Source organism: Eleutherodactylus coqui, chromosome 12, assembly GCF_035609145.1.
Source record: "Eleutherodactylus coqui strain aEleCoq1 chromosome 12, aEleCoq1.hap1, whole genome shotgun sequence".
Lineage (NCBI taxonomy): Eukaryota > Metazoa > Chordata > Amphibia > Anura > Eleutherodactylidae > Eleutherodactylus > Eleutherodactylus coqui.
The window spans coordinates 104,674,251-104,694,403 of NC_089848.1; the positions used below are offsets into that span (position 1 = coordinate 104,674,251).

The 20,153-nt window shown below is 45.0% G+C and overlaps 1 protein-coding gene across 1 annotated transcript in view; it reads right to left on the minus strand.

Annotated features, from left to right (window-relative positions):
• ADARB2 (adenosine deaminase RNA specific B2 (inactive)) overlaps nucleotides 1-20,153 on the minus strand; it is a 519,628-nt gene that overhangs the window by 67,359 nt on the left and 432,116 nt on the right. Inside the window, exons 6-8 of the mRNA XM_066584485.1 lie at nucleotides 9,979-10,147; nucleotides 7,169-7,320; nucleotides 552-720 (exon numbers count right to left, since the gene is read on the minus strand). Of these exons, the coding sequence (XP_066440582.1) occupies nucleotides 552-720; nucleotides 7,169-7,320; nucleotides 9,979-10,147 (490 nt within the window). The remainder of the gene's footprint in view (nucleotides 1-551; nucleotides 721-7,168; nucleotides 7,321-9,978; nucleotides 10,148-20,153) is intronic.

Consider the following 20,153-nt stretch of genomic DNA (forward strand, 5'->3'; position numbering starts at 1 on the left):
CCCGTTCGGCGCGAGACAAACCCGATGCAGGCATAAAAAAACCAAACCGTCCAGTACTTACCCGAATCCCCACGCTCCGGTGACTTCTGACTTACCTTGTGAAGATGGCCGCCGGGATCTTCACCCTCGGTGGACCGCAGGGCTTCTGTGCGGTCCATTGCCGATTCCAGCCTCCTGATTGGCTGGAATCGGCACGTGACAAGGTGGAGCTACGAGGAGCCGCTCTCCGGCACGAGTGGCCCCATTCAGAAAAGAAGAAGACCGGACTGCGCAAGCGCGTCTAATCGGGCGATTAGACGCTGAAAATTAGACGGCACCATGGAGACGAGGACGCTAGCAACGGAGCAGGTAAGTGAATAACTTCTGTATGGCTCATAATTAATGCACAATGTACATTACAAAGTGCATTAATATGGCCATACAGAAGTGTATAACCCCACTTGCTTTTGCGGGACAACCCCTTTAAAGTAGTAATATCAAAATAGTAAGTGTAGCTACCCCACTAATGATGTGTAAAAAAGCTGAGAAAGCAGTGCACCAAATGCAATTACCTGGTAATTTTGTCTGTACAAGACATTGTGACCAGCTGCTCTCCTGATAAGACACCGTCCCATGTTTGCACTGCCGGTCGAGTCCTAACTGGAATCGTTCCTTCCCCAGACTCTATCTTTGTACGAAGATGACCTCGAAATTTTCTCACTATGTGCTTGCACTTGTTTACTGAAAAGACAAAAAAATATTTTAAATCCATTTGATAAGAAAAATTGACAGCAATGTAAATAATGTTTAGGCACCGTAATATGAATTCTCCTGCTGAATACTAATTTCCTACCTCCTCGTCTGTTGTTGGGGCAATTGCTATATAACTGTTTCGTTGTTGACCCATTATGGTGACTCAGCCTACCACACTGTTGCAGCCCAGCCTTGTTTTGGAGAGATGTTCTTCACTGGCTAACCTGACTTTATGTATCCCTGGCTTCTGCACTGTGCTGCTGGTGTTAGCAGTAACAATGTGCAGTATTCCTTAAATTCTAATACCTTGTTCTAGTCTAGTTTGTTCTTGTCAATGCAGTCTTGTTCCTATGGTTATATCTAATCCAGTCTTGTTTCCTAGCCTGTGATTTTGCTGTGCTTTTTCCTTGTTAGTATCAGTCTAGCCTTGGTTGATCATTCAGATTGCTTGTCTTATTGATTACAGTAATATGTCTGCTGCAGATCTGTGCAGTAGTTTTTCTGAAACTTGCCTTGTATCAGTGGCAGCAAATGCATAGAGGACTACTTGAAGTAGTCCTGAATATTCATAAGCTGTAGGCTAACCACACCCACCCCACCCTCCAGCCATTGATTGACTGTTCTCTGCCTATTACTGTGCATAGAATGCTGCCAATCATTGGCTGGAGGATGGAGTGGGTGTGGCTAGGCTCCAGCTCATGAATATGCAGGACTAGTTCTGTGTCTAGCTGCTACTAATAAAATGCAAGTTTCTCCCAAACTACTGCACAGATAACATATAGCAGACATATCACTGTAATCAGTCTGACAGGCACTACCTTGTGCTTCTCTCAGTGAGGACTGCAAAAAATGGTTAGAGAGTCTCTTTAAATAAACAGGAGAAATAATGGCAAGAACTGGAAATGCTGTCTGCTATTGTGGCGTCCATTGTTCTGTAGGCATTAAGGAAGGAAATCGTTTTCCTCCCCGAGTTCTTTGTTCATGTGGCCTCCGAATGTTCATCTAAATAATACCTCAATTTGAGACTATGTAATGAGTCATGAAAATTGTAGGAGCCAAGTTGTTTTTTCTAATGTAATTACCGCATCAAATCTATGTCAGAATATAATTTCCTCCGCTCCTCTTTATGTGTTTAAACCCCGATGCCGCATGCAAACGCATTATAATAAAGTCTTCTGTTTAACAGTTTAACCACCCATAATGATGTGCTTGATATCGCTAGAACCAAAAAAGCAAAAAGTCTTTAAAAATTCTAGACTTGCAAAACAATCATCCCCTCCCCCAACTTACTCATGGCTGCCACATGAATTGACGGTGATGTGGTATCTTCTGGGATACTTTTTCTTGCTCCTCGCAAACTGCTTAAAGGGATTTTCCAGTTTTATGCAGGTGCAACATTGTCACACTGTTATAAAAAGTCATATCTAATATACTTGGGGGCGCGGTTGCATGATAGACCACCCACCTACCGGAGTGAGACTGCAATGAATTTAGCAACTTTTTAGAAAGTTGCAACTCTTACATGTCCCTAAAATCCTCAGTCCACTCAATCCCCACCCCCTCTTGTAGCACTTTTGAAAAGTGTAATGAGAGGCGCAACATCTGTTCATTTTGGAGGGAATTAGTAGCACATTTGTGAAAATGTATTTAAAAAAAAAAAAAGCGCAACAAAAATTTTTTGGTGCAACCCAAGTAATAAATGTGCTCCTTTGTATTTATAGGACGTCTGTCAATGTAAGGGGGAAGTGCTGACAAGCGCTCCCCCCCCCCCTTACACAGTAGCCATTCAGATCTGGGCCTCTCAGTTAGTGCTGTGAAGATCGCCCCTCCCCCCGGTATGGTAATGAACAGGGCCAGGCTCTCCCCACCTTCCCGGGCATTTGAGAACATTTTTTGTGTGTAGCCAGGCACCATATAAGATTGAGCGGCCATGTCACAGCTTCAGATGCAGCTGCAGCACAACAAGAGCCAGAGCAAAATGACCAGCAGCAGTAAAGACCTGTTTAAATGTGTGGTGGCCATTGAGGTGCCCAGTGTGAAGCTGCTCAGAGACCACCAAGGGCCCTGATGACCTGGAGGCTGAAGAAGGAAAACCGAGTGGATTCTCAGGTGAAGCATCCTGCAATGCATGGGACGGGGAGTCTCCCTCATCGCAGTGGTGGTGCCAAAGACCTGTACTAGATGCTTTGAGAGGTTGGTATGATGGAAACAGTGCTACTGAAGGGTGAGCAGCAAAATGTGTTCCGAAAAAGTGTGAGTGTACTGCTACTCCTGGGACTGTGGCCATGGTGGGGGTAGTGGACTCATGAGGACAGTAATAATGATGCCACCCTAGTTATAGTGTAAAGCAAGGCCCTGCGAGGGTCAAGTGTATTTGATGTGGTATTATATGATTTTGTTGTACTGTGTGATATAGTATATAAAATGTACATGTGTTTTGACACGGAATATGTAATGGCGCAGTGAGGCACAAGATACAGAGCAGTGATAAGGATTTGAGTATTGATGACCTCTGAATATTCGTGACATCTACGACCTGTGTAAGCATTCTGTGTCTATGGACGCTGCTCCTAAGGGAGCTTTTGAGGTCGGGCTCTACGGCCATAGGGATGATTTATGGAACGGTTAGGCCTCAGACAAGTGAAGTTGCAAAAGACGCTTATAGTGATTTGAGGAGTCATGTGCCTTGCTGCTGCGAAAGGGCAGATGTATCAGTGATGTATATGTTGGTGAGAAACGCTGAGTGATATTTTGAGTAGCAGTAGATTTTCAGCGTACTGTTGCTTTAAGAGAAGTTATGCCACAAGTTATTATGCAACGTTAAAGTACTCGAACCCTCCCATGGTCATTTGCTTAATGCTCAGTAAAGTTATTTTATTAAAAGATGTGCTACCTCTGCCTCCGTCTGGCACCTCCACACCATTATGCATCCTGCAACACAGCCACGTGCCTCCCGTCCATTGCATTAGCAGCAAAGAAGTCCTTAAAAAGAACCGGTTATATCTTTATGTTGGTACAGCCGACCACTTAACTTTGCGGCTATGGTCCCACTGACTTCTTTTATTTATTCTCACCCCGTTGTCACATGCCAGCTCTTCTTAGATTTGGCTCCCAGCACTGTGAATGTATCAAGTGGGTTGTCCCCACCGCTCACTGTCAATGGGTGACATCAGACTTCATTGAGAGTGAGCTGTGTGGACCACCCACTTGACACATTCACAGCAGCGGAAACCAAATCTAGGAAGGACCATTATGGGGGAATAGGGGTGAGTATAAGCAAAAGGAGGATATCATTGGAGTCAACAGGGTTTCAGCTCCAAAGCTATGCAAGATGCTCCACTGATAGGAGAACATTAAGGGCCCTCTTTAAAGACGTTCCAGCTATAGTTAGGCACTAAGAAGGTTAATGAGAGAAATCTGATGATACTTTATATCATCCAATGGGTGGTCTTGCAGCTTGTACTGGTCCTGGCTTTCTCAGCTGAATGGCCATGTTGTAATACAAGGATGCCACATGGTCCACCAGAATGGGAACCAGTTTTACAGAGTGTCTCTTTGTTCTGGTCATAAAGGCAGGTCCCAAGCGGGAGACCCTGATCTATGATGTTCATATGCCCAAATAGAGCCTATGAACAGGGGATGGCATCATGACACAATTTCTTCACTAGATGGGAAGTCAACGTTCAGGACCCTCATCTATTAGCCTGAACAGAAAGCAGCCACAAAGAGTGTCTCTCGCTCTGGAGGACCAGGCATGTCCAAGCTCTACGCAGACAACCCATTGATTTCAATGGGCACTATGTAATACTTCATCTCTCCTGTGTTGGCACTGCCAGCTTTTTAGACAACCTCCAGCTGACCATGAGCAGTTAAGGGACCTTTCATATGGGATGAAATAGGCCGTATGACGCATCGCAAGCGGCGGTAAACTCTGCACCAAAATCTGCAGATTACCGGTGGATTTTGATGCGAAATTGAAAATGACCTAAAACCTGCCTGCAATTCTGCATCAAAATCCACAGTTAGAGCCACTGATTTTAATGTGGAATTTCGCGGCTGCGGATTTGGTGGCCTAATTCCGTCCCGTTTGAAAGGTGCCTTTATAGGTGAGGGACCTACTAATAAAAAGGGATTACCCAAATAGGAAACTGGGATGAGAATAAAAATAAATCAGACATTTATGGCCAATTTAAAGCTCATCTTCATGTACATTCGGAGAATTGGATAATGACGGAAGCTCGGTGCGCATATTACTACTATATACACAGGCTGCCCATATGGTGAGAAATTTAGAAATGCAGAATTTTTGAGTCATAAAATCAGCTGGATGTTGGAAGCGGTTCTCAGGAGCCCGAGGGGACTAATACTGTGCATGTAAATGGTAATCACTGAAGCGGTTCTTTCGTTGCACATGTGGATACACAATAAAGGTATAGATAAGGCAAAGGAAAAAGCAATCAACAGAAAATCTGTTTGCTTGGAAAAGCATATGCAGAACAATTGGCTGTGTAGGGAGGCAAACATGACTGTACGTTTCAGTGGTTGGACAGTATTCGAGAAATAGTCAAATACTATATTTGGACTTTAACTGTATCACATCATTGCTTTGCTCTTTACCAACTTAAAGGGGTTGTCTTCATCTCAACTGTTAATGACCAGTCCTCAGGATGAGACATTAATAGATTATATGTAGGGATTCCATTGAATTCAATAGGAACAGTGCCTGCAATACCAACTCAGGCCACTGCCAAGTGTATGGCACTGTCAGCTTCTGGCTCCATACACACTGACAGCAGCCAGGAAAACAGCTGGATCCTTGCTGATCAACTAGTGCTGACCTATCCTGAAGATAGGCCATCATTAATTACGAAATGGACAACCCCTTTAATGTCTTTAGCTACAACTAAAGGTCTTTTTATATGGGCCCATGTAATAAGTGCTGACCACTGGCGTAACTATAGGGGATGCAGGGGATGTAGTTGCACCCGGGCCCAGAAGCCTTAGGGGGACCCATAAGGCCTCTCTTCTCCATATAGGGAGCCCAGAACTATGAATAAAGCATTATAGTTGGGGGCCCTGTTACAGGTTTTGCATTGGGGCCCAGGAGCTTCAAGTTACGCCTCTGGTGCTGACCAACAATGAGCATGTCCCTACCTCAGGATACGACATCAGTAGTTGACTGGTGGGAGTCCACAGCTCAGGATCCCCACTGTTCCTCCAGCCACTGATAGTTCCAGCCAAGCTGGATGTCCGCATCACCGGTCAGGGTCGTAAGTGTAATAGAAGGCTTTACTCTCACTGAAATTGATCGGAGGGATGCCTTCTATTACAGTTCCAGCTCTAACTGCAATGAGCCGCAAGAAGTGTGATAGGAGACACGGTTCTCATTGATTGCAATGGGAGTGAAGCCATCTTTTACACTACCGGCTGTGACCACCGACCGGGATGTCTGGCCTAGCTGCACCAGAGAATCAGCTGATCAGAGTAAATCCTAAGCAGAAGGTAGGTCCTCAATGGTAAATGCCAACAAAACCTCTTTAATACAATCATTGGTAGGCCGCACATCTCCCTGCTGACACGGGCATTTTACACAGTCAGATGATCGGGCATAAATGTTGGCCTGAATGTTTGTTCACCCAATCATCGGACCAGGTAAAAGGGTCAACAATCAGCTGACAAATGGGTTAATTCTTGACCTGATGAAATGAGCGCCAATCAACAAAGCATGGGCCGAGAATTACTAGTATGTGGATGAATCTGGCTGTACAAGAACGATGGCTCTACGGGATTGAATAGTCGTTCTAACGATTGTTCCTTTCCATGCAGACAATCATCTGTCATGTGTGAATGGTAGAGAATGAGCACCAATTGACATGCTTTGTTGATCGGTGTTCGTTAAGATGGACCATGCCCTTAACTTTCTTTGGTCCAAGTAAAAATAAATAAAACTGACCCTCCAAGTTTCAGGACAAAATTTTGTCCCAGGACCGGAGGAGGTTGGGGCTATTTTTCCTGCAGTTGTTCTTCTCTGCTGCCCTTAGATCTATTGGTTTCCGGGTCTAGTTATTGATCATCCACGATGGCTAATGCAGTCTTCTGACTACCTAATTGTCCACACTGCATTGGTAGTGTTAAACTACCAGTGCGCTACACCTCTTCTCTGATTGGCCAGAGTTGCTCATGTAATCAGTATTGGCCAATCAGAGAGCAGTGCACAGTTTGCATTAGATAGCTAGAAAATTGCTGTAGCTATTTTGGACAGCTAAGAATGACGCCAAGCACTGGCTGATAGGAGGGGTGGTGCCAAAGAACAACTGCAGGTAATACACCCCTTTCTATCCCGGGACATAATTTTGTCCTGAAAACAGAAGGTTGCTTTAATCAAAAAGTTTTTAAAAATGTAGAAAAATGTTATATAGAAGAAGCCAAATCTTACAGTCAGATGTGATCTCATAGGGAGAGTTGAGCCGAGCGTCTCCACACGGCGACGTGCTAACGTAAAGATGGAATAAGATGCTGTCCTTGAGCCGGAAACCTCCTTCTTTTAACCGGATGAAGACAGAGCGCTCCCAGTCACTTCTGTGCTTGCTGTAAAGAAATAGGACACTTTTATTACAGGGACAGGAGGGCAGAGCCGCTGTCATGACTATAGACAGCAACAAGAGATGTAGGTGACCATATTATAAGAATGCAATGACCCGGAAAAAATCTTTCTGGGACTAAAATGTTGATGGCCTATCCACAGGGTGGTCCCTCAATATCCGATTGTTGGTAGTGGTCGGGGAGGTCCTCTCCAGGGACCCCTGCTGGCCAATCAGCTGTTTTGTAGGGGCCATAGCACTTGGGCGAGCACTGCGGTGTCATGGTGAGCTAGAACATCATGTTCATGGTTTTGCCACATGGCCCGTGAAGCAGAAACTAAATGCAATTTTCCTGTATATGGCATCAGTTAGTCTTTTGATGTTTTCACTCCTCGTAAATTTTAGCGCGTATTCTGCCTGTAAAACTGCGTCAGAAACACTTTTGTTATCAGACTTGACTGACTTATGTGTATGTGGTGGTCTGTCCTAGTTGCGCCAAAGAATCTCGGACACAAATTGGACTTGACTGTCTCAATATAGCTTTTGGGATCATTGTATCGTTCTTCCCCTTCTTGATACCAGTGGACGGATCATGCCAACTCTAAGTAATACAGGAAGGGGATACTGAGCAGTAAGGGAAAGAGACTTGTTATTTGTATACCGCCAACTTATTCTGCAGTGCTTTCTGCAAGCTGGGTACTCATTTTACCAACCTTGGAAGGATGGTAGGCTGAACCATGCAGGGATTGAGCTCGTAACCTTCAGTTCGTGAGTGAGAGCTTAGGACTGCATACTGCTGTCTTAACACTCTGCGCCACACAAAAAGTTGCATCACTCCTTAACGCTGCACCAGAAATCCCACCTTCCTGCCCAAATAGATCATACTGCTCAAGAGAGTTCTTAGCGCTTCAAATGCCATATAAATTGGATCATTTACTGTGCCACTCGGGGAGACAGCACAAAATCTTCAATGGGAACAGGACTACTGGATGATGGAGAGAAAGGCTAGGTGTGATAGAATGCAGAGTGACTACAAGTATGTAAGACTAAGCAGCAGTAGCTGCCATAGGGATGCTGAGACCCTGGATTGCATTATTTTAGACTGCCTGGATCCACCAAGGGACTGCAAAAGAAAGTGAAAAAGCCTACAGAGGGGCTGTCAATTTGGGAGTAACAATCTGCAAGAGAGTTTGGAACCATGCCAATGGATCAAGAGCCACAGGAGGACACTGCAGACTACATCAGCATCAGGTCGTAAGTGAGGCTGGCCTCTTTACATATTGAATGGTATGCACACCAGAAGAGACTGTTAGGTATCCAGAAGCCTTGCTGTGCATTAGAGAAAGCTTGGGTACTAATTGTATGGACAACAAGGATTGACATAGCCTTATAATTTGAGTGAACTGTTTCTGTACACTGCGAGACGTGGAATTCTGCTCATTATAACAGATTGAGCAAGTTCACGTGCGATTTATTGTTCCAGTTGCCTTAATGATATTGCGTGTTGCCGCAGTGTAATCAGTCTATATCAATTGTGAGATATTGTTCTTTCAGGGTTTGTCTATAGTAACATTGGCAAGTATAATCTAGCTACAGTCAGTATTGTATAACGGTACCCTGAAAAGGATTTGTTCTCTAACTTGTTATTTTCTATATTTTGTAACTCTGTCATCTACATCGTATCCTGGAACCTGTGTCGCGTGGAGAAAAAAAGGGTCCACGTGGTTGGTTTATAAGTAGAGATGGGCGAGCATACTCGCTAAAAGCAATTACTCGATCGAGCATTGCCCTTAGCGAGTACCTGCCCGCTCGGAAGAAAAGGTTCGGCTGCCGGCAGCGGGCGGGGAGCGGCTGGGGAGAGCGGGAGGAACGGAGGGGAGATCTCTCTCTCCCTCTCTCCCCCCCGCTTCCCCCTGCTCACTGCCGCAACTCACCAGTCACCCGTGCCGGCAGCCGAACCTTTTCTTCCAAGCGGGCAGATACTCGCTAAAGACAATGCTCAATCGAGTAATTGTCCTTAGCGAGTATGCTCGCTCATCTCTACTTATAAGCCATATAGCCCCAGGAAAACTGGCACCACGTACTGTATGTCACACGTCACCGTGAAGTTTTTTCTTCTACAAGTAAAACTACTAAAATTTTCATTGACATTCGCCGAAAACCAACTTGTTAAAATCCAAGAAATTCCACCAAGTTGTGTACACAGCCTTCTCCTCTCCGCAGCCTGCGAATTATCGAGATTTTCAAAGTTTATAATAGCTTCGCTTCATCTGAAACACAAGGACGTTTTGAGCACAGAGCAAAAGTAAATAGCCAGAATCTCGTCACCGCGGGAGGCGGCAAATCTAGCTTTCTATCGAGCATTTTGCTTGAGTCGGTTCAGTTCTGCGTTTTTCATGAATTATGAAAACAAATATCTAAAAGTATCCCTTGACTTCCGCAAATCTAATTCTTCATGAAAGGAAATCTGCTTTCATGGCCCAGACACTGAAAGATGAAAGTTGCATTAAATTGCTTTTGCTTATTTCCTTCAAATATCGGTCACTGAGAATGGTAGAATAAATAGACGTCTTCATGAAAGGCGAGTGGATCAGACATCTAGAGGACAGATTCGCCCCGCGGCGGATCACATAACAAGTCGTGTCGTCAGCACATTCCAATTTACCTTAAATGGAGCTCCAGCTGAGTATAAAGGAAGTGGATGAAAGCTCGGCGCACTACGACCTCCGCATGGCAGTCATTGACCACCAGTCCTTGGTCATTAAGGTGTTCCCCGTTGATACATTTGGTGCCGGATGACAGAGCAATGACCTGTGCTTGCCTGAGGTCTAAACCTGAGAAACAAGAAGATGCAAACATATAAGAAAAAGTAGCGCTCAAAAACATACTACTGAAAATGAGCAAAATCACACTTTCAGGGTGAATTTACGCAGTCGATTTTCACGCACAATTTTTGCGCACTGCGAGATGCACAGGAACTGCGTGTGAAAAGACCTCATTACTCAACATTGGTTCATTTATGTGAGCGATTTTTCGATCAGACCGAGAGTTCGAGATGAAAAAAATCGCAGCGTGTTCTATGTTTGGGAGATATCACCCATTATTTTCTAAATAACTGGAAAAAAAAATCACATCATGATGCGAAGGGCATGCGAGTGTGATCCGATTTTTCTATTGAAACAGCATATGACTTTCGCGTACATGAAAATCGGATTCGCGGCGGAGCGATGCTTTGAGTTTTTCTCGCAAAGCGGAATGCACTTGCAGGCAAAAATCATAAGTTTCCAAGTGAGATATTCATCCGAGTTTCTCGGACCGATGTTGCACTCGCCTATGTCAATGCAACCTTAATTATACGTTTTTGTTTTTTTTCTCAGGAAGACATTTTATAGCTACTTTATTTAAAATCACAAGTTCATCAAGCAGAGGCGTAAATAGAACTAATGGGGCACCAGAACTGGGCCTCGCCAGGTTGCTGCCCCCTAAAAATGTACATATATATTCTATAAGACAAGTTTTACAACACAGCGGGCTTAGGAACAGCAAATCAGCTCTGGTATACCTCCAAATAATTCTGTCACGTAATAAGTCACATACCCGTTCTACATAGTGATAGTGATTACAGTGCAGGTGCCTCCAGTTATCACAGGGGACATTGTTTCGGATTGGTGATGTACATTTTGTTTTTCTTCTCTACTTGGGCTTGGATTACCATGAAGACGTCTTCCAGTAGACTCTCCCTATTCTGACGCTACTCCCTCTTTTTAGTATCCCAGTTAGTAATAGAGCTCCCACTAAATTAGTGCCCTCTCTGTGATTCTTCTTAGTAATAGTGCCCCCTCTGTGGTCCCATTTGGTAATACTGGCTCCTGTGGCCTTCATTAGTAAAATAGTGTCTTCCAGTGGCACCTATTAGTATAATAGTGCCTCCAGTGGCACCTATTAGTATAATAGTGCCTCCAGTGGCACCTATTAGTATAATAGTGCCTCCAGTGGCACCTATTAGTATAATAGTGCCTCCAGTGGCACCTATTAGTATAATAGTGCCTCCAGTGGCACCTATTAGTATAATAGTGCCTCCAGTGGCACCTATTAGTATAATAGTGCCTCCAGTGGCACCTATTAGTATAATAGTGCCCCCAGTGGCACCTATTAGTATAATAGTGCCTCCAGTGGCACCTATTAGTATAATAGTGCCTCTAGTGGCACCTATAAGTATAATAGTGCCTCCAGTTGCACCCATTAATATAAGAGTGCCTTACCTCCCCACTGAACATCCGGACACACGGATCTCTCACTCACAGTATTACTGAGACAGTAAAAGGTTCCAGTTGCCAGACGCTGTATGCAGAGGAAAGCTTAACTCCTCGCCATCTCCTGTTTTATCATATAGTATGTGCAGGAGATGGAGAGGAGTCAGGATTTCCTCTGCATACGGCACCCGCCATCTAGGATCTCTGACTGGCTCAGTACTACTGTGAGTGAGAGAACTGCTGGTGGACAAGCGGGTGATAGGAAGGGAAAAACCCCTTCCATCCGCGCCCCATAGCAGTGGTGGGGTCTGCCTGCACTGGCGGTGAATCACTGCCATCAGATTCCTTCACAGACCCAATGATTGGTCCAGATACGAGAAAACAAACCTACAATATCTGTGTAATATATCTGAAAAATTCTTCAGTACCCAAAAAAGCAATTTCCCTTGACAATTTAAAGAGAATGTATCAACTATATATTTTTTTACTAATTAAAACCAGATAATAAAATACTTTCCATTTTTTAATCCGTTTTTATTTTATGATTGTAGATTTTTTTATTCTGTTGTCTGTACATGACTATGGGGGCTCCATCTTGCCTGGGCTGCAGTTAGCAGCATTTAGAGATATGCTTTACAGCAGCCTCATGGGCCATAGACACAATGGATAGTAGAGGACTCACTGACTTCTAAGATAGAGTATTGTGAGCATGCTTAGCAGTGTGCAGGGATGGAGAAGAGGTAAGCTGTGACCAAACCAGAAGTAAATTCAAAAGGAATAAGGAACATAGTGGAATAACTTAGGCTTCCTTTACACATAGGGGTTGACTTATTAAGATCGGCGCTTTGTCTCAATATGCCTTTGGAACATGCTTGTCTTCTAACGAGGTTTTCCAAGTAATTGGAGGTAGAGGGCGAATGTAGTGTAAGTTAAAAAATAAACCCAGTACTCACCTCCCGCTGCCGAGATACTCTCCTGCCGCTCCAGTCTTCTGTTTACAAGTGCTGCAGCGGTTATGTGGGACGTTTCCTTACGTGACTGCTGCAGCCAATAGGAGGTTCGACAGGTACATCACTATTGACGTTCCACAAACCTATATTAGAAGCCCATGTAACAGCTTTACAGGACGTCACCGAATCTTCTCACCCGGTGATGCCACCTCTTAGATGCGGCACCAAACCACCAAAATGGTGGCCTGGCGCCACAGGGCGTATATTTATTTTGTATAGCTGTGTTCACAGGGGCCCGATACTATATAAGATAAATAACTCAAACAATTAACCCTTTCCAATCCAATTTGTATCCTGGTTTTCCTAGGGAGCTTACTCTTTTTCTGTCGTTATACAACGACGCTATCTGCTGGCTAAAGTCAGTACTGCATGAGGTGACACGTTGGATAGGTTCCGACAGCAGAGAGGCTGGCAATATACAGTAAGAGAACCCTGATGGATGTCTTCCAACATCGGAGCTATACAGCCTTAAACCATAATGTCTTCAGATGTCAGACAGTGGATTGGAAAGGGTTAATAAATCGGGGCCGCCCGTGCACCAAAAAAGACGCTACAACCTGGCTTTGAGTTCAGCTATCATTAACAAAAGCTTTTTAATAGCCTTATTTGCATAACAAAGACAGGCTTTTTTTTAAGTGTACAACTTCTGACACTTCAACAGTGTTTTTTTTAGCTTTTTTGGCGTTTTTGCAAAATAGCGTCATTATAGCAGCTGTTGTGTTTTTAATTGACATTTTTTCACGCTAACAATCATGCTATTCATATATTCCACTTTAAATTGAATGATTTTTAATGATAAAATGCCACATTTTTTCCAACAAAGCATAAAAACTGCGAATTTCTATGGCGAAAAAAGGCTAAAATTTGGCTGAAATTGGGAGAAAAAAAAACAACAATTCTTGAACATGCTGCAGGCAGCTCGCATGTTGTGTTTTCATTCCACGTCTGTGCAGGGGATTTGGAGCTCGGTGTCAAAAAAACAAAAGCTACGACCCTGTAAAGATGCATTAAGACGGCAATCAGCACAACACATCGGACCTCACAATGGCGCGATAATGAAAGAGGGAGAATTGCTTTTAAGGGAATGTTTTACCTATTTTTGTGTTACTAATTAAAACCAAATATTACATTTTTCGATTGTAGTTATTTTTTTTTATTATACTGCCTGTATATTACTATAGGGACAGCCATCTTGCCTTAGGTGTAGTTAAGAGTAGAGATGAGCGAGCATACTCGCTAAGGCACATTACTCGAGCGAGTAGTGCCTTAGCCGAGTACCCCCCCGCTCGTCTCTAAAGATTCAGGGGCCGGTGCGGGTGACAGGTGAGTTGCGAGGGGGAGCAGGGGGGAGAGAGTGAGATCTCCCCTCCGTTCCTCCCCGCCGCTCCCCGCCCCCCCCCCCCGAAGTTTTAGAGACGAGCGGGCAGATACTCGGCTAAGGCACTACTCGCTCGAGTAATGTGCCTTAGCGAGTATACTCGCTCATCTCTAGTTAAGAGCATATAGAAAGATGCTTTACAGCTGCTTATTTGCCATAGATAGAATGGACAGATGGGGGCCCACTGACTTCTGTGAGAGAGTGCTGTGGGCATGGTTTGTGACCTGTGCAGGGAGGGGAGGAGGCAAGCTGTGACATCTCCTACTGTGAATGGTAGGTCCTGTGTTATCTATGTATAGGCATCACCTCTCAATGTATCCTGTCTGTGATGATAATGAGATGATTACTGAGAGGTTTTTTCTTCAAAACAGGAAGCGTTTGACGATTATTAGGCCTAGTGGTCAGTGTGAGAACTGCAGGATTTTAAGACTTTTTAACTACAGATGGTGACCTTGAAAATTAAGAAACAAAATAACCAAAGAGTCATAAATATGTTTAAAATAAACTTGATTGACATAATAGGTCATTTTTTGATCAGGAATTACCCTTTTAAGGATGACTTGAAAGTTCTCATCTATCTCTAAAAACAAAAGCCTACACATCCTCATGAATATTCCTTCTTGGGATTGTTCAGTTGTAAACTATTGATGGTCTATCAGCAGAACAGGCCATCAGTAACTGATCAAACACGGGTCAGTGTGCTTAAACAATGATCTGATTTATAGAGGAAGCAGACAGCTCCGTTCTCACTGCAGTGGACAGGCTTGGTAATGCAAGTCAAGCTCCCATTAGCTTCAATGCAATCTGGGCATGAAATCCCAAGCCTGGCCCTGCACTGAGAATGGAGCATGCACGCTTTTTCTTCCGGTATTTTCAGCCACATCTGCGATGGAACTTCTAGCATGAAGTTCCAATGCAGATGTGAATCTGGTCTTACGCACAATGGTGCCGGAAGTAGCCATCTGCTGTTATAGCCCATCCGTTCTAAGCAATGAAGAGTCGTACATTCAGACATGTTGTGCACTATCTTTGTATTTGGTTACTCTTGCCTGTTGGTCAAAACGATTCTTGACATCCTCTTCTGACCCCTTTCGGTGATAAGTTGAAACTGATCCACTTGTAATGTGCTTTTATGCATTCTAGGGGTCAGCGCCAATAGTGAGAAGCCAGAGGCTCTAAAAATGAGGCCATTCAGTGTGTGTAATATATGTGCGTAATATCTATCTATCCGTCCATCCGATTCCTCCCACCCTATAGCCTTGAGCCAGGTGCTGGCAGTGATTTAACTGAACACTATGTGCCGACTAAAGGAGAAAAGTACTCCGACTGATTTCGCGCTTTTATTTAGTACATCCTGTGATAGGTACATTTATAAGGACTCTGTAACCATCAGCAATAACTTTAGCAGCCCATAAACAAGGCGGTCGTTCTTCCCCTCGGTGGGAGATGTTTATTGCCTCATATAGAATGTGAGCTCCAAGGATGTAGTTATTGATTGAACAAGAAAACTTTGTCAGAGGCCTTTTATCTAACAAGTAGTAGATGTAAGTGCGGCTTTTACAGGCATTGCATTGTTATGGAAATGGCCGGCTTTGGCTGACAGTAATGATGTCTGCGCTCAGCTCAGTACTGCAGGGCACCGATCCAGCATTTCTGTGCTGTCAGCTGAAAGAGCTAGAAGTTGATGATTGTTCTCGCTTTTCCTTTTTTTTTTGCAATAGTCCATCATGATTGTTCATTATGTTTTTTCTTAATAGCAAAAAACGAAAAAAAAAAAAACATATTGGGGGGTTCAGAGAAGTCCAATAACAACTTTTTACAGGAAGGAAAGTTGTTTGAAATTGGTTTTCAGTAAAATGATTTCCACCTTAATACCCTTAAATGGATCCTCATCTTCGGACAATCTTTAATGGTTAGAAGGGTCCCTCGATAATAAGCTAAAGCTAAGATGTCCGATTTCAGGAACTTCAGCGATCAGTGAGGAAACCTGGCAATAAGTATTCAAATTCCCTGCAGTGCCTCCACAGGGGAAATAAAGTATTGCATGGTGTCTATTCATATCAATGGCATGTTCTGGGTGAAACAGGACAGGTCCTCCAGAGAAAAAGAGAGACACTCTTCATAACCACACTCCATTTGGGGCAAGAGGTGATAATCCTGGACAGAGAACCTCTTCTATTAAAGGGTTTTTTGTATCTATGCTATTTTAAGGTCGTTTTCAGACGGCCAAGAAAATTAATCCAGATTTGTGCTTTACGAGATGCACAAATCTTGCATGAGTACGAACCCCATTCTTTTGAATGAGGTCATATACACTAGCGATTTAGAAAAAAATTGCGACATGTCCTATCTTCGGGTATTCCCCCGGAATGCCTCGTCCATTGTTTTCAATGGGGCTGGAAAACACTTGTGGGAGGTGCACGTTAGTGCGATGCGACGTCTACCACTGAAAACAATGGGAAACACTTGCCGATCCTCTGATGTGGCTGAAAGCCGCAACAGAGAATCGTAACTGTATTGAAGTGATGGGAGGCGTTTTTGCCACAAAAGCGCCTTGCATCTGCGGGTACATCGCATGTTCCTGAGTGCAATATCGGGCCGAGTTTCATGGGCTGATATCGCGCTCGGCCGTGTGAAACTAGCCTAAATTTCACTCCCGCATTTTTAAGAATACCTTTCTATAGAGCCAGAGTGCACCATTGGCCACCCATAAATTGTAATGCTGCAAGGGACTCACCCTAAGGGGTTAATACCACTGTGGAAATGGACTGCAGAAATGCAGGAGACTGAACCAGTACTGACCCGAGGACTGAGCAGAAGTGGAGAATAGTGCTCCTGACCCCTCAGACGATGTTGTGGGATGTCTAGGGGGGGTCGAAACTGTAGCCCTCACCAAGCAAACTGTAAGTGAGACTGATCTCAACATGAATGCTAGGTGTTCACACTGGTACGGGCACAAGCCGTTAGTTAACAGGCCTGCAGCAGAATACAAGAGCTGTGCCAAGGAAATTGGATGAGATTGCAAACTTCTGTTGCTCATGCTGCCATTTACAGACTGAGGTATGTTATGGGGGGGCAGTACAAGAGCTTTAGGTAATAGAGACATTTCGAGCGGGTTCCCTATGCGGTATTTCTTAGAGACTGTGTTGTTGGCAGTAGACTGTAGGGCGCTTTCACACGGCAGCTTTTATGTACAGTGTTTTGTAAGCCAAAATACATGCAAATCTTTCTATTATACTTTCTCTCCACTCCTGAACATAAAACATGTCATGTGAATAATATAGTTTAAGAGGTATTACTACGTAGTAGTCGATAGGATGTTGTGAACCAAAGGGACAAGTTCAGTTACTGAACCATTATTGTTCTATTGTTACGGTATACTACCCTTGATACACCAGCCCGGGTGCCCTAGATCTCACCCACAACCCCTGTCCCTGTCTACTTGCTTCCACTCCTGGCTAACCCCAGACAACTGGGCGGCGGTCCCTACTCTCACTAGGGACCGAAAAGGGACGCTGGCGTACCTGGATGGAAAGGGTAGAACACCGACAGAAAAGGCAGATGTAAATAACCAACACAAACAATACTAAGCAGAACTGAGGCAGATGGAAAAACCTGGCAGACAATAGCAAAGTATAGCGGAGAAGCTAACAGAGGCAGGAGACCAACAGAGGCAGACTAGCTAACACACTGAGGAAAACCAATAACTGGCAGTGATTGCAAGTTTCTGCCCCACCTTTAAACAAAAGCCTCCTCCCATGGGCGGAGAGAGGGAGACAGCCAACTCCCAACAGTACATGATAAAAGGGAGCTTGTGCACGGCAGCTGCACTCACAGGTGCGCACGTGCACAGTGTGGTGCGCCACCAGCACCACGCTGCTTACGCCAGCCAGGCACCCGCACTCCCAGCAGACGGACAATAAGCCGGGGGACGCGCCTCAACTGCGGGACCCCGCACATTGCCGCCCCGGAAGGACCAGCAACTGCTGGGTATTAGTGTATTTTGACGCCACCTGAGCAACAGGTGGAGCCAAGATAGAATGTGTTTGACAGGGGGTTGACGCCCCCTGTTCATGATTGGCTGCACGGCATTGTTCCCTTTCTCGGCTTCACAGGTCCTGCTTCTGCCACCGGGCAGACTGTAGCTGGCGTCCCAGCAGCGCCGCTGTCACTCTCCTTGGCGCACCTTTCTATGCTTCACCGCTCTTGCTGCTGGCCTTGCTGTCACCTCCGCAGCCTTGTAGCGGGGTGCTGTGCTGTTGTCCGCGCTGGTCAGACCTGATCCCGACGCTGTCAAAGGTCAGTATCCTGGGCCCCCCCCCCCTCACCACCGATGCTCTGCAGCGCTTAGCGATGCAGGCATGTGAAGCAGTGACCGGCTGCACTCTGCGTTCTGTGCCACAACAAAGCAGTCAAGTGCCAATTGCCGACGCTGACCACTGCCCCCCACAGTGTGCCCTGAACTACCCCCAGCGCTGACCTTCGTGGCTCAGTGCTAGAGCCCACAGGAGCGCTGTTAAGTTCAGCCAAGCGCCGGTCACATGCGACGTTCACCGCTCCCTGGCACAGCCGTGCTGTGAAATGTAGACCAGGAGCTGTCATCTTCCTGCACGGCATTGTCCGCTGGGCAGCAGCGCTCATAAATGCCGCGCGCTGCCTCTCATCCTTTCTCTGCTGTGGCCAGCGGGTGCCTACAGGAACTGTGAGGGGAGACAGACAGACAGCCAATCAGTAACAAGGGGCGGCAACCCCCTGTCAAACACGTTCTATCTTGGCTTCAACTGTTGTTCAGGTGGCGTCAAGATACACTAATACCCCACTGCATGGTAACATCTATTGTTTATTGTTATTTCTGTGTTCCCAAATAAATATTGCACATCTTGGTTACTCCATCTGCTGTTTCATATCCTGAAGCATGGTTCCCTGCATCTCTACCCACAACAATGTAACCATGTCTTCCTGCCCCGATGACATCCCATATACAGGTTCCATTCACTTCTAATGTAGAGGCCCAGGCCTGTTTATGGGACATCACTGATGGCATTCTAATCAGGGCTTGTAATTGGCTGTATGTTTCATGTGAATGAAAAAATGCTATTTCACCACAGTTTTTTGTGATTTATTTTTATGGCACTCACAGTGTGTTTCGAGGATGCAAGATGATCAGCAAACCTCTATTTTGGATTTTCAGTTATTTTTATGGGCTTCTTCGTGAATTTAAAGGAGACAAAAATTATGACAACTGCAAAAAAAGGCCAAATTCAAATAAAAATCGACAACGAGACTGTAGAATGCGTGTGGGACGTCATCTTCCTTGGTTCAAAAATTGACCAGGATGGCGACTCTATGCCAGAGATAAAACATAGGATAGTATAGGATATGAAAGCTGGACTGCAAAGAAAGCTGATACGAGGATTGCTGCATTGGAGCGGTGGTGCTGGTGAAAGCTGCTGCGTATACCCTGGACAGTGGGAGTAACAAACAGAGAAGTCCTGAATCATATAAGACCCAATATATCACTGGAGGGCAAGATGACTGGGCTGAGGCTCACGGATGTCGGCCATGTAATGTGAGCAGAGCTGCTAGAAAAATCTATAATGCTTGGACAGATCAGTGGCAAAAGAAGACCTGGCCGCCAAAGAACATGATGGCTGATACTGTCAGAGCTGATACTGGCATGGATATCACACAACTGAAAGAAGCAGTGCAAAACCAGAAAACTTTACGGTCGGCGAGGGTCATGAATGACTAAACGGCTAACAACAACATTTTTTTAATGGAACTTACCATGCTTGATAAATAAGGTAATATTATAATTACAGATGAGCGAGCGTACTCGGTAAGGAGAGATACTTGAGCGAATATCGTCCTTACCGAGCACTTGCCTGTTCGCCTGCAAAGATTCGGGTGCCGGCGTGGGTGAGCGCTGTGTTGTGGGAGTGAGCAGGAGGGAGCGGGGGCAAAGAGAGATCTCCCTCTGGTCCCCCCCCCTCTGCTCTTTCCCGACGCTCCCCGCCCCCCCACCGACACCCGAATCTTTGCGGGTGAGCAGGCAGGTACTCGGTAAGGACAATACTCGCTTAAGTATCTGTCCTTACCGAGTACTCTCGCTCATCTCTAATTATAATGTAATGTATATAATGTTACACATGTGGTGATACCAATCATGTGTAGGATTTTTTTAAAATTTTCATCTTTT